The sequence below is a fragment of the Dendrobates tinctorius genome, unplaced genomic scaffold, assembly GCF_039654945.1.
Source record: "Dendrobates tinctorius isolate UK_male_01 unplaced genomic scaffold, ASM3965494v1 ptg000044l, whole genome shotgun sequence".
NCBI classification, from domain to species: domain Eukaryota; kingdom Metazoa; phylum Chordata; class Amphibia; order Anura; family Dendrobatidae; genus Dendrobates; species Dendrobates tinctorius.
In genome coordinates this window covers 31949711-31969987 of record NW_027361712.1, presented here as the reverse complement: position 1 = coordinate 31969987, position 20277 = coordinate 31949711, and the positions used below count along the sequence as shown (strand labels likewise).

The window sequence follows — 20277 nt, the reverse complement described above, 5'->3', positions numbered from 1 at the left end:
CCTTCTCCGCCACCACCCTCATCACTGCTCTCTCCAATACCCACATCATTGCCAATCTCCAATACACACACACTGCACCACACACAGCACAGCACTACTCTTTCACTCTCTCACACACACACATACACAGCACCGCAAGCAGACACACACACACACAGAAGCACTCACCCCTCTGCACGTTCCCGCAGCCACAGCACATCCAGCTTTCTGTCTGAAACAGCCACGCTGAATAATGACATCATTCAGCTGCGCTGTGTCAGGCAGGAAGTGCCGGGAAGGAAGCAGGACAGCATCGGATCTCTGCAGCTCCGCTCTGCTGCCAAGCTGCAGGGATCATTCCCTGCCCAGCGATTGCTTTCAGGGTTACCGCCCTGCAGGGGCCCACCTCCGGGGTACATCACATGCAGTATGTCTGCTCCTGTGGGCAGTGTTAGCCTCAGCCTGAGGCTAACACTGCCCGCTATTAAAGTGAAATGGTATTCACTCCTCTCCATGCCCATGGGGGCGTGGGGAAGCGTAAATATTCATTTCTCTTTAGCAGCGGGGACAGGCTCCTGTCTCCAGCTGCTGCTCCACTCGCACCGGGAGGACCCCCCTGACTTAGGGGCCCCATAACAGCTGGGTGTACCGCTATTAGTGACACGCCATTGGCTGGGGGGGCCCTAGGCAGCTGCTGGCCAGTATGCCAGCAGGTGTCAGTGCCTGGACCCACCGGAGAATCCTTTGCTTCTCCTGTTGCCAGGGCCTAATGCCAATCCTCTCTTAGACAGTCTACATCTTTATGGGAAGTGGCTGCCAGGTGGCTGCTAGTGCAGTAATGCAATTTAATTTTCAGATTTCAGATTTCATGTTTGCATGCTATAGCGCTACATTGTGCTACTTTTTGTTTGATTGTATAGGTTCGTCAGATGACTCAGACCAGGTTTCCCTCAGCCCCAAACCTCCCGCACATTGTCTTTTTATGTCTCTGGCGAAAACAATGATCCACCCGGATAGCCAGAGACATGGCTACCTCAAGGGAAACTGGAATCTCAAATAGGACTAAGGCATCCTTCACCCTTACTGATAGCCCTTCACAGAACTGGACCACCTCCGAAACTCCGAGCAATACTCCTCTGCCAGCTGGTCTTCCTGCAGAAGCTGACGCAGTGTGGACTCAGCCAGGGATATGTGGCCAGGGTAGTCGTATGTATTACCCAGTGCCAGAAAAAATTCTTCCACCATCTGGAGCGACTGGGAATCAGACAGGAGAGAGAATGACCATACTTGGGGGTCACCCTGAAGGAGAGAGATTATTATCCCCACCCGTTGCTCCTCAGTTCCTGAGAAGAAAGGACGTAACCTGATGCATTGTTTCCAGGCCTCCCTGAAAACAACAAACTTGTCATACACGCTAGAGAACCTGTCAAGCAAATCGATCTTGGGCTCCACTAAGGGCTGTATGGGAGTCACGGTCGCCGCTGTAAAACGACAGTGCATAGATCTGCCAACTCTAGGCTTAGCTGCTGCAGTTGCCCTGTCAGAGCAATGATAGGATCCATAATGGACCAAAAAACGGTTTCGGTCAGAGCTAATGTCACGGACTCTGTTGTTGGATGTCCCAGGATTAAGGGCTCCATCCTTGTTCCTAATGCTAGCAGGCACCCTAGCTCGTCCTGTTCCCTGGATTACTTATGATATTGAAGACGCTGGGGCCACGTACTTTGCCTTAGCTCCTGAGTCTGTCCTCAATCTGTACCCTTCCCCTATCCAGGGGAGAGGGAAGTAGTAGTGTACTGTAATACACTAAGCAGGCTAACAAGGTAATACGAACAGGGATAATGAAAAATACCAAACATACTCACACAAATAACAGAGGAATGCACGGGGTAGTGGAGGGTGGTGTTAAACCAAAATAGGAGAAGAAACGGAGATTCTCACTTTTCAGATTCACCATAAATAGCTGCTACATTCCTTGCCTATGCTTTTAGGCTAGGTTCACATCGCGTTAGGTGCCATCCGTTTAATGGATCCGTTACTAAGTGGCACTAACGCAATGTAACGGATCCGTTAACGCACCTATTGCCATCCATTATCGTAACACATCCTAACGCATGTCAAAATCGGCATGCGTTAGCAATGATGTGCTACCTTGTGATGCACCCTCGAATGCGGTCTACTGCGTTTTCGGGTACATTAGGTCGAACGCACAGCGAACGGACACAATCGCTGTGCATAGACCTCTATTACTAATGCATGCCAACGCAATGCTACTATGCGTTAGCACATGCGTTAACGCGATCTTACAAAAAAATAGATTTTGGCTATCAGCGTTAGCGCATCCGATTAACGTATCCATTAAACGGATGGCACTAGCACGATGTGAACCTAGCCTTATACAAGTGTAAAGAATTATGGCAATCCTGATTCGTGGATTAGGATTCTATCTCACATGAAAAAGAAATTGTCATCCCAAAATCGATTGCAGATACCAAGACATTTGAAATCTGAAATATTTTTAGTGAAGTAGCAAATTCTGAAATATTACCCTGCTCTGAGCACCAGGAATCAATACAGATCTACTGTTTGCCAAGTCTTTTTTGTCTATTATTCTATATATGTTTACTTACATTTGCTTTTTTTCATGGAGAACAAGATCTGAAGGCTAGACGGAGAGTTTCTGTAATATCCCGTGAAGAGCTAGAGGACAATTTTCTTCGTCTTCATGAGGAGAACCTACTACTCAAGGATTATGCCAGGAGACAAGAAGATAAAATTAAGAGGTACACAAGTTCAGGCTGCAGAACATTGCTTGTCATTCATAGAATAGTGTTTGCATGTTATTTTAGCTTACCAATAAATATTAGAATTACAGTAAGATTTAACATTTATATATACCGTAGTTTAAGTATTCCCAGTTTACCAAGGAAAAAAGTTGCTTAAGACGAATTAGACAAATCTGTCTTTTCTTAAACAGAATGACCACTAAATTGCTCCGTTTGACTTCAGACCTTGGAAAGCAAGGAGAAAAGAAAGTACAAGGCACAAGGAAATATGGAAGAGATTTAGAGTCTGAAGAAATTATTGAAGACTTGCAGGATCGTGTGAGAGACTTAGAACGTAGAAATGAAGCACTAAAACACCAGCTAACTACTTACAAGCAAAGGCTTCAATTTCAAAATGGTTGCCGACATTGTCCCTACAGCACAGTAATGGCTCGGACAGATTCTGGTGTTAGAAAAGCCATGGTATTGCCAGATAAATACAAAAAAGGTGAGTATTAATCTCACTTGTAAAAAGATGCCCAAATGACAGATGATTCAATTTAAAACAGTTTGTCAAAGTCCTGCAAATTCTCTGTATTAAAGGGCCTTTGTCAGCACAAAATATGATCAATCGGTTGAGTGCACTGTTATGAACAGGTCACTGTGGAGGATGGAAGGAATAGGCTAGGCCACCAGGAAGCCAGAAAGGTTGGTAACTTAGCGGATTGCAGACCCCTAATCGTAACTACACAACTAACAGTAGCCGTGGAGCATCCCTACGATGCCCTAGGCACCTCGACATAGCTGGAGAACTAACTAGACCTAAAGAAAGAAATTGCACACATAGAAGAAAAAAAAATGGGCTAAAAAAGCCCTAGCCAGCTCACCAACCACAGCACGGAACCTCGTCTGGACGCAACGATAGTTGATAGTAGACAAAAACATGAGGGGCGATCCAGCTGATAAAATTTCTTGCTTTATTGAAAAAAATAAAATTAAAATACTACAGCGGCTTACTCCTCAAGAGTAGATGGATGTGCTATGAGGCACTGAGTCACCAGCTACGCATTTCGACGCTACATGGGTCTTTATCACAGCTGCAAATGACTAACATAATACAAACCTTATACTTAGTGCTGACTAATGAGAACTGCAGTGTATATCACATGAACAAGCCAAAGGTCCTGTGAGCATTACTACAATGCCTATGTTCCATAGAGACCAATGACACTATCACCTTCTATCACATGTTCTAATAGAAAGGTCCTGTGTGCAAAACTCCACATTCTCTAGGTTTGCATAATAATACCACATAAAAACAAATTGATTGACATATATACAAATGTTTAAAATATAGCAATAACCATCAATAGTGATACATGATCTCTGTTCTTTTGTTTAACCCATTTGGATATCTAGACCCCAGACAGAATATCCAAAAAGCTTCTCTTGTAAGGAGACGTCTTTCCATCCCCACCACGCTTTGAATTTTTAACCCATTCAATTCCTGCAACTGACAACGCCTCCAAATCCCCATTATGCTGCATTAGAAAATGTTTGGACACCATAGAAATATTGCGTGTATTACTACTATTATTCTCTACATCCCTAATATGCTCCAGGATGCAAGTTTTTAGTTTCCTTGTTGTACAGCCTACATAGGATAAATTCCATATTTTACAATGTATCCTATAGACCACATTTTCTGTATTGCAATTAATAAATTATTTGATGTAATACCTCTGAATATTACCTGAGTCATTGAATGTTTTTGTTTTTTGTACATATCTGCACATTTTACATTTGTTAGAACCGCATTTATAAAAACCAGTGGTTTTTAGCCAATTTTCCGAAGATGCTACAGATGTAAAGAAACTAGGGGATACAATATCTCCAATAGTTGGATCTCATCTAGCAACAACATTAGTGCCAGAATCTAATATTTTTGCAAATGATTCATCCTCATAGAGGATTGGTAGGCATTTAAAAAAAATGCTCTTTATTTTGTCAAATTGCAGACTATATTCAAGACTGACAAATATTTTTTTATTCGCGTCTCATCTTTTTGTAAGATTCACATTAGTTTTTGGTTCCAATAAATCTTTTCTGTCCCTATTATCTGCCCTGATTTTAGCTCTTTCTAACATCCAATTTGCATAGCCTCGTTTTTTCATTTTTTTGTGCAGCGCATCAAATTCTTTGTTTTTCAATTGTTCCTCTGTGCAGTTTCTTTTTAACCTTATATGTTCTCCAACGGGAATAGATTTAAATACATGCCTAGGATGTCCACTTCGGGCATGCAATATGGTGTTCCCTGTAATAGGTTTACAGTAAGTATTAGACATAATTTCCTGTCCTACATTTCCCCGTAGTTCTAGATCTAGAAATGATATTTGGGTTTTATTGGATTTGTGAGTGAATCTGATATTGTAGGTATTAGAGTTAATGTAATCCATAAATGCTGGTATGGTAGATACATCACCCTCCCAGATAATGAGGGTATCATCAATGTATCTACCATACCAGTGGATACACTGCACATAGGGGTTATTCACTGAATAAATGAATTGTTTTTCCCAAAATGCCATGGTCAAATTAGCAAAGGATGAGGAGTATTTAGCTCCCATTGGGACTCCAGACTTCTGTAAATAAATAGTACCATCAAATGCAAAAAAATTATGTTTAAGGAGAAAAAACACAACCTGCAACAAAAAATTAATCAAATCTTCTGAATATTCATTATAGCCCTGTAAGAAATACTCCAGAGCTTCCATAGCCAAATTATGCGGGATGCATGTATACAGCGATATAACATCGCAGCTCAGCCATACAAAGTTTTCTCGCGATATATATAGTCATGGAAGGTCTTAATATGGGCATATTAAACAAAAAAACAAGCTGAATATTTGATAGCTCAAAATCCGATTTTGCCAATCATATATGACTTGCCCAAAATTCACAAAATTGCAGATATACCTCCTATGAGACCAATTGTATCGGGTATTGGGTCTTCAAATGAGCATCTTTGTGAATGGGCTGATTCTCTTCTTCAGCCAATGGTACGGAGCCTACCAGGCTACCTCAAAGATTCTAGGGATGTTTTAGCCACTTTTTCTGATAAAATATGGCAAGGAAACTTTGTATGGCTGAGCTGCGATGTTATATCGCTGTATACATGCATCCCGCATAATTTGGCTATGGAAGCTCTGGAGTATTTCTTACGGAGCTATAATGAATATTCAGAAGATTTGATTAATTTTTTGTTGCAGGTTGTGTTTTTTCTCCTGAAACATAATTTTTTTTGCATTTGATGGTACTATTTATTTACAGAAGTCTGGAGTCCCAATGGGAGCTAAATACTCCCCATCCTTGGCTAATTTGACCAGGGCATTTTGGGAAAAACAATTCATTTATTCAGTGAATAACCCCTATGTGCAGTGTATCCACTGGTATGGTAGATACATTGATGATACCCTCATTATCTGGGAGGGTGATGTATCTACCATACCAGCATTTGTGGATTACATTAACTCTAGTACCTACAATATCAGATTCACTCACAAATCCAATAAAACCCAAATATCATTTCTAGATCTAGAACTACGGGGAAATGTAGGACAGGAAATTATGTCTAATACTTACAGTAAACCTATTACAGGGAACACCATATTGCATGCCCGAAGTGAACATCCTAGGCATGTAATTAAATCTATTCCCGTTGGAGAACATATACTGTAATGTTAAAAAGAAACTGCACGGAGGAACAGGAGAAAAACAAAGAATTTGATGCGCTGCACAAAAAAATTGAAAAAATGAGGCTATGCAAATTGGATGTTAGAAAGAGCTAAAATCAGGGCAGATAATAGGGACAGAAAAGATTTATTGCAACCAAAAACTAATGTGAATCTTACAAAAAGAAGAGACGCGAATAAAAAAATATTTGTCAGTCTTGAATATAGTCTGCAATTTGACAAAATAAAGAGCATTTTTTTTATATGCCTACCAATCCTCTATGAGGATGAAACATTAGCAAAAATATTAGATTCTGGCACCAATGTTATTGCTAGATGAGCTCCCACTATTGGAGATATTGTATCCCCTAGTTTCTTTACATCTGTAGCATCTTCGGATAATTGGCTAAAAACCACTGGTTTTTATAAATGCGGTTCTAACAAATGTAAAATGTGCAGATATGTACAAAAAACAAAAACATTCAATGACTCAGGTAATGTTCAGAGGTATTACATCAAACAATTTATTAATTGCAATACAGAAAATGTGGTCTATAGGATACATTGTAAAATACGCAATTTATCCTATGTAGGCTGTACAACAAGGAAACTAAAAACTTGCATTCTGGAGCATATTAGGGATGTAGAGAATAATAGTAGTAATACACGCAATATTTCTATGGTGTCCAAACATTTTCTAATGCAGCATAATGGGGATTTGGAGGCGATGTCAGTTGCAGGAATTGAATGGGTTAAAAACTCAAAGCGTGGTGGGGATGGAAAAAGACGTCTCCTTACAATAGAAGCTTTTTGGATATTCTGTCTGGGGTCTAGATATCCAAATGGGTTAAACAAAAGAACAGAGATCATGTATTATTATTGATGGTTATTGCTATATTTTAAATATTTGTATATATGTCAATCAATTTGTTTTTATGTGTTATTATTATGCAAACCTAGAGAATGTGGAGTTTTGCACACAGGACCTTTCTATTAGAACATGTGATAGAAGGTGATAGTGTCATTGGTCTCCATGGAACATAGGCATTGTAGTAATGCTCACAGGACCTTTGGCTTGTTCATGTGATTTACACTGCAGTTCTCATTGGTCAGCACTAAGTATAAGATTTGCATTATGTTAGTAATTTGCAGCTGTGATAAAGACCCATGTAGGGTCGAAACGCATAGCTGGTGTCTCAGTGCCTCATAGCACATCCATCTACTCTTGAGGAGTAAGCCGCTGTACTATTTTAATTTTATTTTTTTCAATAACGCAAGAAATTTTATCAGCTGGATCGCCCCTCATGTTTCTGTCTACTAAAGAAAGAAAGGTGAAATCTAAACTGCCCCGGAGTAGAACCCCAAAGAAATAGATAGCTCCCAAACATATATTGTCGGTGAGACCAGATGAGGGACAAACACAGGCAGAAAATAGACTGAGCAAATGATGGGGCCCAAACTGTCTAGATAGGATAGGAAAGGAAAGACATTGTCTGCAATCACGCAAAAACCCTAAAAAATCCAACACGTCTGATGTACAAAATACACTGTGGTCTCACAACCTCTCCCCCACTATATCAGCATTCTGGTGTAAACTGGCAGCAAAGCAAAGGAGACTAATATAACAGGGGACTGAACAAACTGACACAAGCTGTAAAATATGGAGCAGGGTCCAGCACATCCCCAGCAGGGAGCACGCTGAACCCGCAAAGCAAAGCAGAAAGAGGCAAAACCAGATCAGAAGCAAAGGATTAGCAAGTGAACAGCTTAGCTGAAAAATGCAGGATCAAGCAGGAGACAGCAGACCTCAAGTTGCAAAGGAAGAACTAATCACCAGCAACAATTGAGGGAAGCCTGCTCACTTAAATACTCCCAATCAGTAACCCCAGATCTCCAATCATCAGGTGGCAGACCTTTGTCAATCCGGTCAGCTCCACTACCCACAGAAACCACTAGAGGGAGCCCCGACTCAGAAGTAAGAGAATTCACAACAGTGCACCTTCCCACCTACTTGTTTTTCATGTACAGTTAGGTCCATATATATTTGGACAGAGACAACATTTTTTTAATATTGGTTATAGACATTACCACAATGAATTTTAAACAAAACAATTCAGATGCAGTTGAAGTTCAGACTTTCAGCTTTCATTTGAGGGTATCCACATTAAAATTGGATGAAGGGTTTAGAAATTTCAGCTCCTTAACATGTGCCACCCTGTTTTTAAAGTGACCAAAAGTAATTGGACAACTGACTCCAAGGCTATTTCATGGACAGGTGTGGGCAATCCCTTCGTTATGTCATTCTCAATTAAGCAGATAAAAGGCCTGGAGTTGACTTGAGGTGTGGTGCTTGCATTTGGAAGGTTTTGCTGTGAAGAAAACAGCGGTCAAAGGAGATCTCCATGCAGGTGAAACAAGCCATCCTTAAGCTGCAAAAACAGAAAAAACCCATCCGAGAAATTGCCACAACATTAGGAGTGGCAAAATCTACGGTTTAGTACATCCTGAAAAAGAAAGAAAGCACTGGTGAACTCATCAATGCAAAAAGACCTGGGCGCTCACGGAAGACAACAGTGGTGGATGATCGCAGAATAAGCTCCATGGTGAAGAGAAACCCCTTCACAACAGCCAACCAAGTGAACAACACTCTCCAGGAGGTAGGCGTATCAATATCCAAATCTACCATAAAGAGAAGACTGCATGAAAGCAAATACAGAGGTGCATGGTGCAAGCCACTCATAAGCATCAAGAATCAAAAGGCTAGACTGGACTTTGCTAAAAAACATCTAAAAAAGCCAGCACAATTCTGGAAGAACATTCTTTGGACAGATGAAACCAAGATCAACCTCTACCAGAATGATGGAAAGAGAAAATTATGGCGAAGGCATGGTACAGCTCATGATCCAAAACATACCACATCATCTGTAAAACACGGCAGAGGCAGTGTGATGGCTTGGGCATGCATGGCTGCCAGTGGCACTGGGTCACTAGTGTTTATTGATAATGTGACACAGGACAGAAGCAGCTGAATGAATTCTGAGGTATTCAGAGCCATACTGTGTGCTCAGATCCAGCCAAATGCAGCCAAACTGTTTGGTCGTTCTTTCATACTACAGATGGACAATGACCCAAAACATAAAGCCAAAGCAACCCAGGAATTTATTAAAGCAAAGAAGTGGAAAATTCTTGAATGGCCAAGTCAGTCACCTGATCTCAACCCAATTGAGCATGCATTTCACTTGTTAAAGACTAAACTTCAGACGGAAAGGCCCACAAACAAACAGCAACTGAAAACCACCGCAGTCAAGGCCTGGCAGAGCATCAAAAAGGAGGAAATACAGCGTCTGGTGATGTCCATGAGTTCAAGACTTCAGGCAATCATTGCCAACAAAGGGTTTTCAACCAAGTACTAGAAATGAACATTTTATTTACAATTATTTAATCTGTCCAATTACTTTTGGTCCCTTTAAAAACAGGGTGGCACATGTTAAGGAGCTGAAACTCCTAAACCCTTCATCCAATTTTAATGTGGATACCCTCAAATGAAAGCTGAAAGTCTGAACTTCAACTGCATCTGAATTGATTTGTTTAAAATTCATTGTGGTAATGTCCATAACCAAAACTAGAAAAATGTTGTCTCTGTCAAAATATATATGGACCTAACTGTATCTCCACTCTCTCTTCCTAGATTGACAGCTGTGTCTTTACAGGTGTCAGAAGAAGGTGAACTGTCAGGGGCTCACCAAGTGTTAACTAAGCGCCTGAGTATGGTTTGACTAGAGAATATCTTTATCTAACAACATATATTTCTAGGTCTAGTTGTGCAAGGGACTGATATCGAACACCCACATATGACTGGTGATTTTTGTGTTGAAACCCTCAGTGATGAAGCCAGAGCAGAGATTGACAGACTGTAAGTATACTCTGAGTATATACTGTACTTGAGAGCAAATTATGCCATCAGTGCTCCCTGATAGGCTGCCGGATTCTTCTAAGCCAACAAGTAGCAGTTATAAAAAAATAGACATATTGTAGGATCAATTCTATTAAGAATGAAGGATCTTTGAAAGCTTGGCCTTCAAGCTGCGATGTAGAGATGACTACTAATATAATTTATGGTTTCAGGCTGAAGATTATTGGAAGGCAAACCAATAGTGTGGATGATCGGTCTACAGCCTTACAAAAGAACATGGTTACTAGTAAACCTAAGGAATTAAGAACAGAGATGATTCTTTCGCTGCACCAAATGCAGCAAGTAGAGGACCAACGGTGAGCTGGCATGACTAAAAACAGGATGCTATGTTATATCGATATCATTGCCACCATTCAAAACCAGCCTCATATGTGGTATGTAGTGGTAAAGTAATAAATAGAACTGTATCATTTTAGGACAACTATCCAGGAAAATGTGACAAATATCCGTTTACAAAGGGAACTCAGGGAAAAAAGCACAAGTCTCTGCGTTCTAAGAGAACAATTCCAACAGCTCAAAGAGGTAAAGAGTGAATTTATATCCTATATTTCCTAATTGTTCTTTTATTTTGAGCAACACACCTACAGAAATAATCACTACCACTAAGTATTATCCTTTATGTCACACTCCATAGTTGAAAATCTGTGAGGAAAATGTGCACCTTCAATAATCCTAGGTGACCTACTCTATTCACCTTGTGGCTTTGCACAAATGATGGCCATAGCTCTATATAGCTCGATGTAACAATCATTATAAGAAGCTCCTCATCGAACCAGTCAGTCTGGTTGTGGTAACGGCAATAGAATACAAAAAAGAAGGAGTGGACGGTGCCACCAGAATCAACATGCAAGACTTTATTGGCAATGCCTTTCAAGAGTGAGCTGCTCTATTGTAAGGACTTAGTACAAAATCATCAACATTATCACATGTAAAAGAGGCGCCATTTTATCTTTATTTTAACAGATGTATTGGCAACATGATTTTATGGCACATTAGTCGGACCACAATGCACAGACAGGCGGCAACTCTCCCAACCGGAGCATCACAGCTTCATAGAGTCATATGTTAAAGTTTGGGCACCCCTATTAATGTTAACCTTTTTTCTTTATAACAATTTTGGTTTTTGCAACAGCTATTTCAGTTTCATATATCTAATAACTGATGGACTCAGTTGTATTTCTGGATTCAAATGAGGTTTATTGTACTAACAGAAAATGTGCAATCTGCATTTAAACAAAATTTGACCTGTGCAAAAGTATGGGCACCTCAACATAAAAGTGACATTAATATTTCGTAGATCCTCCTTTTGCAAAAATAACAGCCTCTAGTCGCTTCCTGTAGCTATTAATGAGTTCCTGGATCCTGGATGAAGGTATTTGTGACCATTCCTGTTTACAAAACAATTCTAGTTCAGTCAAGTTTGATGGTCACCGAGCATGGACAACCCGCTTCAAATCATCCCACAGATGTTCAGTGATATTCAGGTCTGGGGACTGGGATGGCCATTCCACAACATTGCTATTGTTACTCTGCATGAATGCCTGAGTAGATTTGGAGCGGTGTTTTGGATCATTGTCTTGCTGAAATATCCATCCCCTGCGTAACTTCAACTTCGTCACTGATTCTTGCACATTATTGTCAAGAATCTGCTGATACTGAGTTGAATCCATGCGACCCTCAACTTTAACAAGATTCCCGATGCCGGCATTGGCCACACAACCCCAAAGCATGATGGAACCTCCACCAAATTTTACTGTGGGTAGCAAGTGTTTTTCTTGGAATGCTGTGTTTTTTAGCCTCCATGCATAACGCCTTTTTGTATGACCAAACAACTCAATCTTTGTTTCATCAGTCCATAGGACCTTCTTCCAAAATGTAACTGACTTGTCCAAATGTGCTTTTGCATACCTCAGGCGACTCTGTTTGTGGCGTGCTTGCAGAAACGGCTTCTTTCGCATCACTCTCCCATACAGCTTCTCCTTGTGCAAAGTGCGCTGTATTGTTGACCAATGCACAGTGACACCATCTGCAGCAAGATGATGCTGCAGGTCTTTGGAGGTGGTCTGTGGATTGTCCTTGACTGTTCTCACCATTCTTCTTCTCTGCCTTTCTGATATTTTTCTTGGCTTGCCACTTCTGGGCTTAACAAGAACTGTACCTGTGTTCTTCCATTTCCTTACTATGTTCCTCACAGTGGAAACTGACAGGTTAAATCTCTGAGACAACTTTTTGTATCCTTCCCCTGAAAAGCTATGTTGAATAATCTTTGTTTTCAGATCATTTGAGAGTTGATTTGAGGAGCCCATGATGCCACTCTTCATAGGAGAATCAAATAGGAGAACTACTTGCAAGTGGCCACTTTAAATACCTTTTCTCATGATTTGACACACCTGGCTATGAAGTTCAAAGCTCAATAAGGTTACAAAACCAATTTAGTGCTTCAGGAAGTCAGTAAAAAGTAGTTAGGAGTGTTCAAATCAAGAAAATTATAAGGGTGCCCATACTTTTGCACAGGTCAAATTTTGTTAAAACGCAGATTGCACATTTTCTGTTAGTACAATAAACCTCATTTGAATCCAGAAATATAACTGAGTCCATCAGTTATTAGATATATGAAACTGAAATAGCTGTTGCAAAAACCAAAATTGTTATAAAGAAAAAAGGTTAACATTAATAGGGGTGCCCAAACTTTAACATATGACTGTATATTCTATTTCTATGAGGCTGTCACACTTGGGTCTGTATATTAGCAGTCCGTGCTGGAACCGCTCGGCCTTTCATGAGCCCTTACTACTCTTGCATTTGTTAGTGCAGCTTTCCTCACAGACTACACAGCTCTTATATCTATAAAATGACTGCATGTGACCAGATCTGTCCTCCAGACTCCTCTAAAGACTGTGGGAGAGAGCATCATTTGCATTTTTCTTCAATGGTGGGTTCAGTCCCTTTTCTTCTATTATCTTGTGGTATCTGCTGAAGATTTTTGCGCCAATTTCATCAAAATGGCATGTGCAATTCATGAAGTCAAAAATTGTCTTTTTTTCTGTCTTTAACCATTTTTGCACCTTTTTAGAGCAAAAATGTATGTTTTGCAATATGTCGCAAAAAATGTTCAAAGTTTTCTGACGTACATGAAATCACTCCAGGGTGGGGAGGGGGGTTGGAGTACATTGACACAAAATTTTGCAACTTTTTGAGAAATCGTAAAATATGAATCGTTAAACCCTGGATTAATATGAATCTGAAACACCAGAACCACCCCAATAATGGCAAAGTAAAAAAAAAGGCAAATACACCTCAAAAAATGCAAAAATGGAAAGATGAATTACCATAGCTGCAAACAAAAAAATGTTGCAAAACAAAAAAAGCTTGACAAAAAAACTGGTGCAAGTGCAATAAAGCTTTGGGCCTTCTGTGCAAAAAAAACCAGGGGATTTATGACCCCATTCATTATTGCATTCGTGCCTTTCTTTGCATAGTTTTTGGTATTTTTCCACCTGTTTTTTATTTGCTCTCTATTCCTTTTTTAATTTGTAACTTTTTTAAAGTGTACAGTACTTTTTATATGTTTGTTTTGTTTGCTAAAAAATGAAAGACAAATATAAAGAACATTTTTTTATATTTTGCACATTTGGAAGAATTTGGTGCAAAAACCATCAACAAATATCACAAGAAATAAAAAAAATACTAAGTTTAAAAAAAAATTCAAATTAGACTTCTTAGTGCAATCGAAACGTGTCGACAGGGTCATGTCGACCATGAAAATTTTCTTTTGTATGCACTATAATTTGTCTTGAAAAATAAGAAAAGGAAAACCCAGTCCTGTTGAGCCGGACTCCAATTTTTTCTATTATCCTTGATGTGAGGCCAGGGCGAGACCCAGGTGGATGAGCATAGAGCAACTGGGTGAACTGGAATTAAGTTTTTATAATAAAAAGTTTTGCATTTAAAGGGCATCTCCACTTTGGTAGATGTTCCTGCTTATAGACTATATGGTGTACTATTGTAGCCAATCGGTTTTATCCCCCCCCCGCCATGTTTCTGAAATAAAAAGAGAAGCAACTGCGAATGTTCTTGGTGTAAAATATCCCAGCTGCCTAGTCTTTATATGTGTATAGTCTGGTCCCGCAGTTAGACGTTTCTCCCATGGGGGACACACGATTGCGGGATTCGATCAAAAACAGACACCCTTTATTGTTGGAATAGATTTGACCCTCTATTTCTTTTTGGTTCGTATCTAGGAAAAATACTTCTTTATTAACCCCTCTTGCAAGATTGCATGCATGCATGAAGAGCAAGCAATGCATTATTGCATCTCTGCATACATAATATTGGGCTAGCTCCTACTAGCCCAGCTACTGAAGAGTGGCTGGGATTGTAAATAAGTAATATTATTTATTATTATTGCTTACTGTAACTTACTTATAGTACTTGATTATGTTGCAGACTTGAAGAATGTTCATTTGGATTTTGTGAGGTGGTGCACACACAACCCGAATTGGGCTAACCTGCTGACATTTCAGGATAGAGCCTGTGGGAATAAGTAGCAGGCTACTTCTTGCAGATATTTTTCTATGTGAAAATTTTTTCATCACATATGAGTGGAATGTAAGGGTTATTCCCAAAATGGCAAGCTATGCCCTTGCTGATCGGTCGGGATCCAACTACTGGTACCCTTATGGATCCCAAAATTGGGGCTTTGGAGTTTTAAGAATGTGGCTCGACAGCCACGCTCCTGAATGGAGCAGAGGCGTACATGTACCAATCATTGTCAATAGGACTGCCAAAAAAAGCAGAGTGCCACATTAGGCAATCCTAAAGTCAATGAATCCCTTTGAGTCCTAGCAGTTGGATTCTTAGCAATAAGCAATTAATCCACTGGGCTATAGATAGAGGATACTTTGCTTTTTTGAAAATAAGCCTTTAAAGGGAACCTGACAGCAGAAAATTACCTAGCAACCTATTCACTTGCAGGCAATAGCATGGTAATAACAATGGAGTTAATAGTTAAACAATATGTTTTGAACTTTTGACATAATTTTTTAATGTAAACCTTTCCTCCATGTGAGTAAAACTGTGATACCAAGTCATTGAGGGGGGAGAGCATCCTGGCCAAATCATTGAGGGGGCAAGCATCCTGGCCAAGTCATTGAGGGGGGTGAGGATCCTGGCTAAATCATTGAGGGGGCAAGTATCCTGGCCAAGTCATTGAGGGGGCGAGCATCCTGGCCAAGTCATTGTGTCATCATTTGAAAACACTCCAATTCCCGTTGATTGATCACTCTGACCTGGTGACATCAGGGCATACTCTTGTTGGGTCTGGGCCACCAAGCTTATTGTGTATGATTTCAAAGACGTCTGTGCTGACGAAACTTGACAGGAGCAAAGGGTGAAAGGGAATATGTGTATTTTTAAAAGATCACTCAGTGATTTGGCCAATGTCTCGGGGGAATGGTTTTACACACAAGGTGGCAAGTTTTTACTTTATTACTATGCCAAAGCCACAAAACATATACCGGTAGTTTATCTCCAAACACCCTTGTCATTATCATGTATCTGCCTGAAGGAGCATGGGGCAGGTTAAAAGGCAATTTCCTGATGTCAGGTTCCACTCACATGCATGCATGGTATTTGAACTGTAATTTCAGTATTAAATGCACATTAATATCCACTTTTAATGGCTGAATACAACTAAGTACAGATTTAGCAATTGTCAAAGCAACTGCCACATTATGTGTGCTGCTTTACATGAAATAGGTAAACCACATAAATATACCACACCTACAATGGTATCCTGAGCTTAAAATATAAAGTCAATATGCCCAATAGAATCAAAGATAACTATGCAAAAAAAATATGTAAAACTCAACATTGGACTCCCTGATGAAGCGTAATGTGAAACGCGCGTCGGGTGTGTTCCTTATAGGTAATGTCTCAGTCATGGCACTATTACCTCAGTTAGGTGACATCACTCTTCCCCTTTCTTTTCCCTGATTACCAGCATTGCTTTAAAACATTGATCGTAATGGGTTCTTTCTTTTTTTGAGTATCCATCTTCATGACTTAGGCATTTAATGATTATAGTCCCTCATTATCCTGTTTGAGAATGTGGTGCCACTGTCCCCCTAATTATTGTATTATTATATATGTTCATTTTTGTACGTCTACCAATTGTTTATAATTATTGTTAATAATAAAATATATTCTTATTTTACTTGTTGAGTTTTACACATTTCTTGCATTAGCTATATAAATAGTTTAGTTTGCTGATCGCGCCTGTAATTTTCTACATCCATCCATCAGGTTAGTAATAGTACCGATGGGGTTAGCAGAATTTTGCGTGTGATGATTTCCCCAGGATAACTTAGAATTTATTGTGCAAAGAGGCATAGTATCTAGTTGAGCCACTTTTGATTGTAATCTACCTTTTTTGCCGTTTTCATCCTGGTAGAAGCAAAAGTCACTGACACTCAGTCATGAAGCAGTGCTGACTCAGTTAGATGAGCTGAACTCACAACTGAAAGAAGAAAGGGGGAAGGTGTTGACATTGGAGATTGAGCAGCAGAACGCAGCCCACCTGCAGAAGTCACTTCTTGAGGTAGAGGCTCAGGAGCCTAAAGTTGGAAACCTTTTTCTTCCTGTTTTGTGATTGTTCAGGGCTTGTTCACAAACTGCATTTTTGAATTTTTTGAAAGGTTAAAACTGTAACAGTTTACAGTACTAGCAGAGGGAATGAAATTTCTGAAATCCCGTGTGCATGCTGCTTTTTTTTCCTTGCAGATTTTAACCATCAAATCTGCAGAATGTCAATTCTTTCACCGTTTTTGCAGAACAAACGCAAGTGAAAAGACACTTACAAATGAATAAAAAATATGAGCATTTCCAGCAGCATTTTTCCTGCCAACACTCTGGTTTTTGGTGCAGGAAAATCTGCAGCAAAAATGCTACTTGTGAACATACCCTTAATGTGGGAATGCCTTAAATATTACCTTACTAGAATTCTCTACATGTAAACTATGTGTACTGTTTATAAGAAATAAGCTGGATCAATTTCACAATAAAAATATTAACAATTTTTCAGAAATTTGAACCAGTACAAAGAGTATGCCTCATGCCTCGCATTACATATGCAATGAAGAGAGCGCCATCTAGTGTGAATATGGCACCGTGCATCTCATGTCGCTACCGTCCTAAAAATGCCATCACCCTCTTACATTTAGGGATCTAGATAGGACTGCACTCTTTACGATCCCAGTATCTTATGTTACATTACATTGAGCGTCAGTGCTGTGATCTTTTAGTTTCAGGAGCGAGTCTCTGATCTTGAGAAGGAGAAAGAACTTCTTAAAGAAAACTATGAGAATCTCCTGAAAAGGTGAGATCAGAAGAAGTGATGAGCGACTGATGTTAATAAATGGCTCTGAATGATAACATATATATTCATGTATTTGTCAGTTCTCTGGATACAGAACATGTGAACTCATGGAAAATGACAGAGGTGGAGATGAAAGCTCAGATCAAGAAGCTGGAGGAATTCATTCAATGTCATGCAACCGATCTGACACAAAGCAAGGAGCTTCTTCAGCAAGAGAAAGGTGGCTAAGAGGACTATAAGGACATGTATCATTCAATCACAAAGTCATACGATTTAAAGGGATTTGATGGTAATAGTCTGCTCATAAAATTGGTCAGATCGGTGGGGGTCTGACCCAGCAATCCCACCAACTTCAGCTTAGGCCTCTTTCACACTTCAGTTTTTTGCCATCAGTCACAATCCGCCAAAAATTTGAAAATGGCGGATCCGCAAAAATGGGAACAAAACGGATGCAAACTGATGGAACGGATCCGTTTTGTTGAGGATCCGCCATACCGATTTTACTGCGGATCCTCAACAAAACGGATCCGTACCATCAGTTTGCATCCGTTTTTGTCATCCGTTGGATCCGTTTTTTGCGGATCCGTTTTTCCACTCCTCCAAAATGGGATGCTCCCAAATATGATTCGCTCTTGGAAAATGCTCTCAAATGTGATTGGATGCTGGAAACTAGGGAGAAATATATCTAGGGTGTTGTGATACAATTTCTTTGAAAGGTTTTAGAGCTAGTGGCAGCGATGGAAGGAGTTAGTGCGAGTATGGAAGGAGTTATTGCGAGTATTGACAGCTTCTGTGTGGAATTGGATCTTCACTTGAATCGGTTGGCAATTATTGCTATCGAGAGGGAGAAAAGAAGACTGCGAATCCTGCGTATGAGGAGACGGCGCCAGTGGATTCATCCCATTAATGCGCAGAGGTTCACCCGTGGCGTTTTTTCCACACTGTACCTGGAATTGAGGGAGAATCCGGACAAGTTCTTCAACTACGTGCGCATGCGGATGGAATTCTTTGAGATATTGGTGGATCGTGTTGGAGAACAAATCCGGAGAAGGGACACACAAATGCGGTTTTCTATATCACCGGCGGAGCGTTTGATGGTGACCCTTCGGTAAGTTATCTACCTTTTAAAATGTTTCAGATTCTGCAGGCTTTTATTGTTATGTTATGGCTTGTAGTTTGTATTAATTTTACTTTTTTTCCCTTTTTTTAAGATTCCTGGCAACTGGAGAATCCTTCACCTCCCTCCATTTCCAGTTCCGGATTGGGATTTCCACTATTGCTGGAATTGTACAACAGACCTGCCGGGCATTATGGGATTCTCTACAGGAGGAATACATCCCAGAGCCAACACAGGAGAGGTGGCTGGAGATTGCAGAGAAGTTTCAAGATATCTGCCAGTTTCCAAACTGCATCGGTGCCGTGGATGGCAAGCATATCAGGATTGTGAAACCCATGGGATCTGGTTCACAGTTTTACAACTATAAAAAATACTTTTCCATTGTGCTAATGGCCATTTCGGATGCAAACTGCAAATTCATTGCCGTGGACATTGGTGCATACGGTCGTTCTAACGACTCACAGGTATTCAAGAGTTCCACCATGGGCCGTCGCTTGTATGGAGACAATTTTAACTTCCCACCTCCAAGACCACTCCCTGGAACAACAGGCCCACCAATGCCTTTTGTGTGCGTTGGCGACGATGCTTTTCAACTTTCAAAACACCTACTGAAGCCATATGGTAGTCGTGGATTAACACACCAGAAAAGAATCTATAACTATCGGTTAACCAGAGCGCGCAGAGTGGTGGAGTGCGCGTTTGGAATTTTAACTGCAAAATGGAGAGTCCTGTTAACGGCAATGAAAATGAAAACAGAGACTGTGGATGAGGTGGTAAAGGCCTGTGTAATCCTGCACAATTTCGTCCTTTCAAAGGAACCAGTTTCCATCGATGACAATGTGTATGAAACCACCTTGTGGGATTATGAGCAGCAAACTTTTCGGAGTACTGGTTCAGTGGCAAGAATTAGGGATACCTTTGCAGATTATTTTGTTACACCAGAGGGACAAGTGGACTGGCAATATCACATGATATAATTTTCTTCTTACCAATTGTGAGTAATTTTTTTTTTTTTTTTTTTTATCTGAAATTTTACCAAGTGTTTGCTTTGCACAAGCATTGTGTTTTACCATGTGATTTGGTTAATTTTACACTTTGCAGTGTTAACAATTGTTGGGTACCAAGCGTAAAGTTATCCAAGTGTTGTGTACCAAGCGTAAAGTTACCAAGCGTAAAGTTACCAAGTGTTGTGTACCAAGCGTTTTACACTTTGAAATGTTCACAAGTGTTGGTTATCAAATGTTGTGCTACCAAGTGTTTTTTTGTACCTTGTACACCACCGGTGTACTGTGAAATATTACCCAGGGTTGTGTGTTGTGTTAACAAGTGTTGTGTTT

General features: G+C 40.2%; 1 protein-coding gene across 1 annotated transcript in view; it reads left to right on the top strand.

Moving 5' to 3' along the window:
* The window catches only part of RPGRIP1 (RPGR interacting protein 1), a 95710-nt gene that overhangs the window by 29531 nt on the left and 45902 nt on the right, over nucleotides 1-20277 (top strand). The window contains exons 4-12 of the mRNA XM_073575536.1: nucleotides 2627-2762; nucleotides 2957-3252; nucleotides 10289-10388; nucleotides 10601-10744; nucleotides 10865-10970; nucleotides 13057-13080; nucleotides 16900-17046; nucleotides 17750-17823; nucleotides 17904-18043. Of these exons, the coding sequence (XP_073431637.1) occupies nucleotides 2627-2762; nucleotides 2957-3252; nucleotides 10289-10388; nucleotides 10601-10744; nucleotides 10865-10970; nucleotides 13057-13080; nucleotides 16900-17046; nucleotides 17750-17823; nucleotides 17904-18043 (1167 nt within the window). The remainder of the gene's footprint in view (nucleotides 1-2626; nucleotides 2763-2956; nucleotides 3253-10288; nucleotides 10389-10600; nucleotides 10745-10864; nucleotides 10971-13056; nucleotides 13081-16899; nucleotides 17047-17749; nucleotides 17824-17903; nucleotides 18044-20277) is intronic.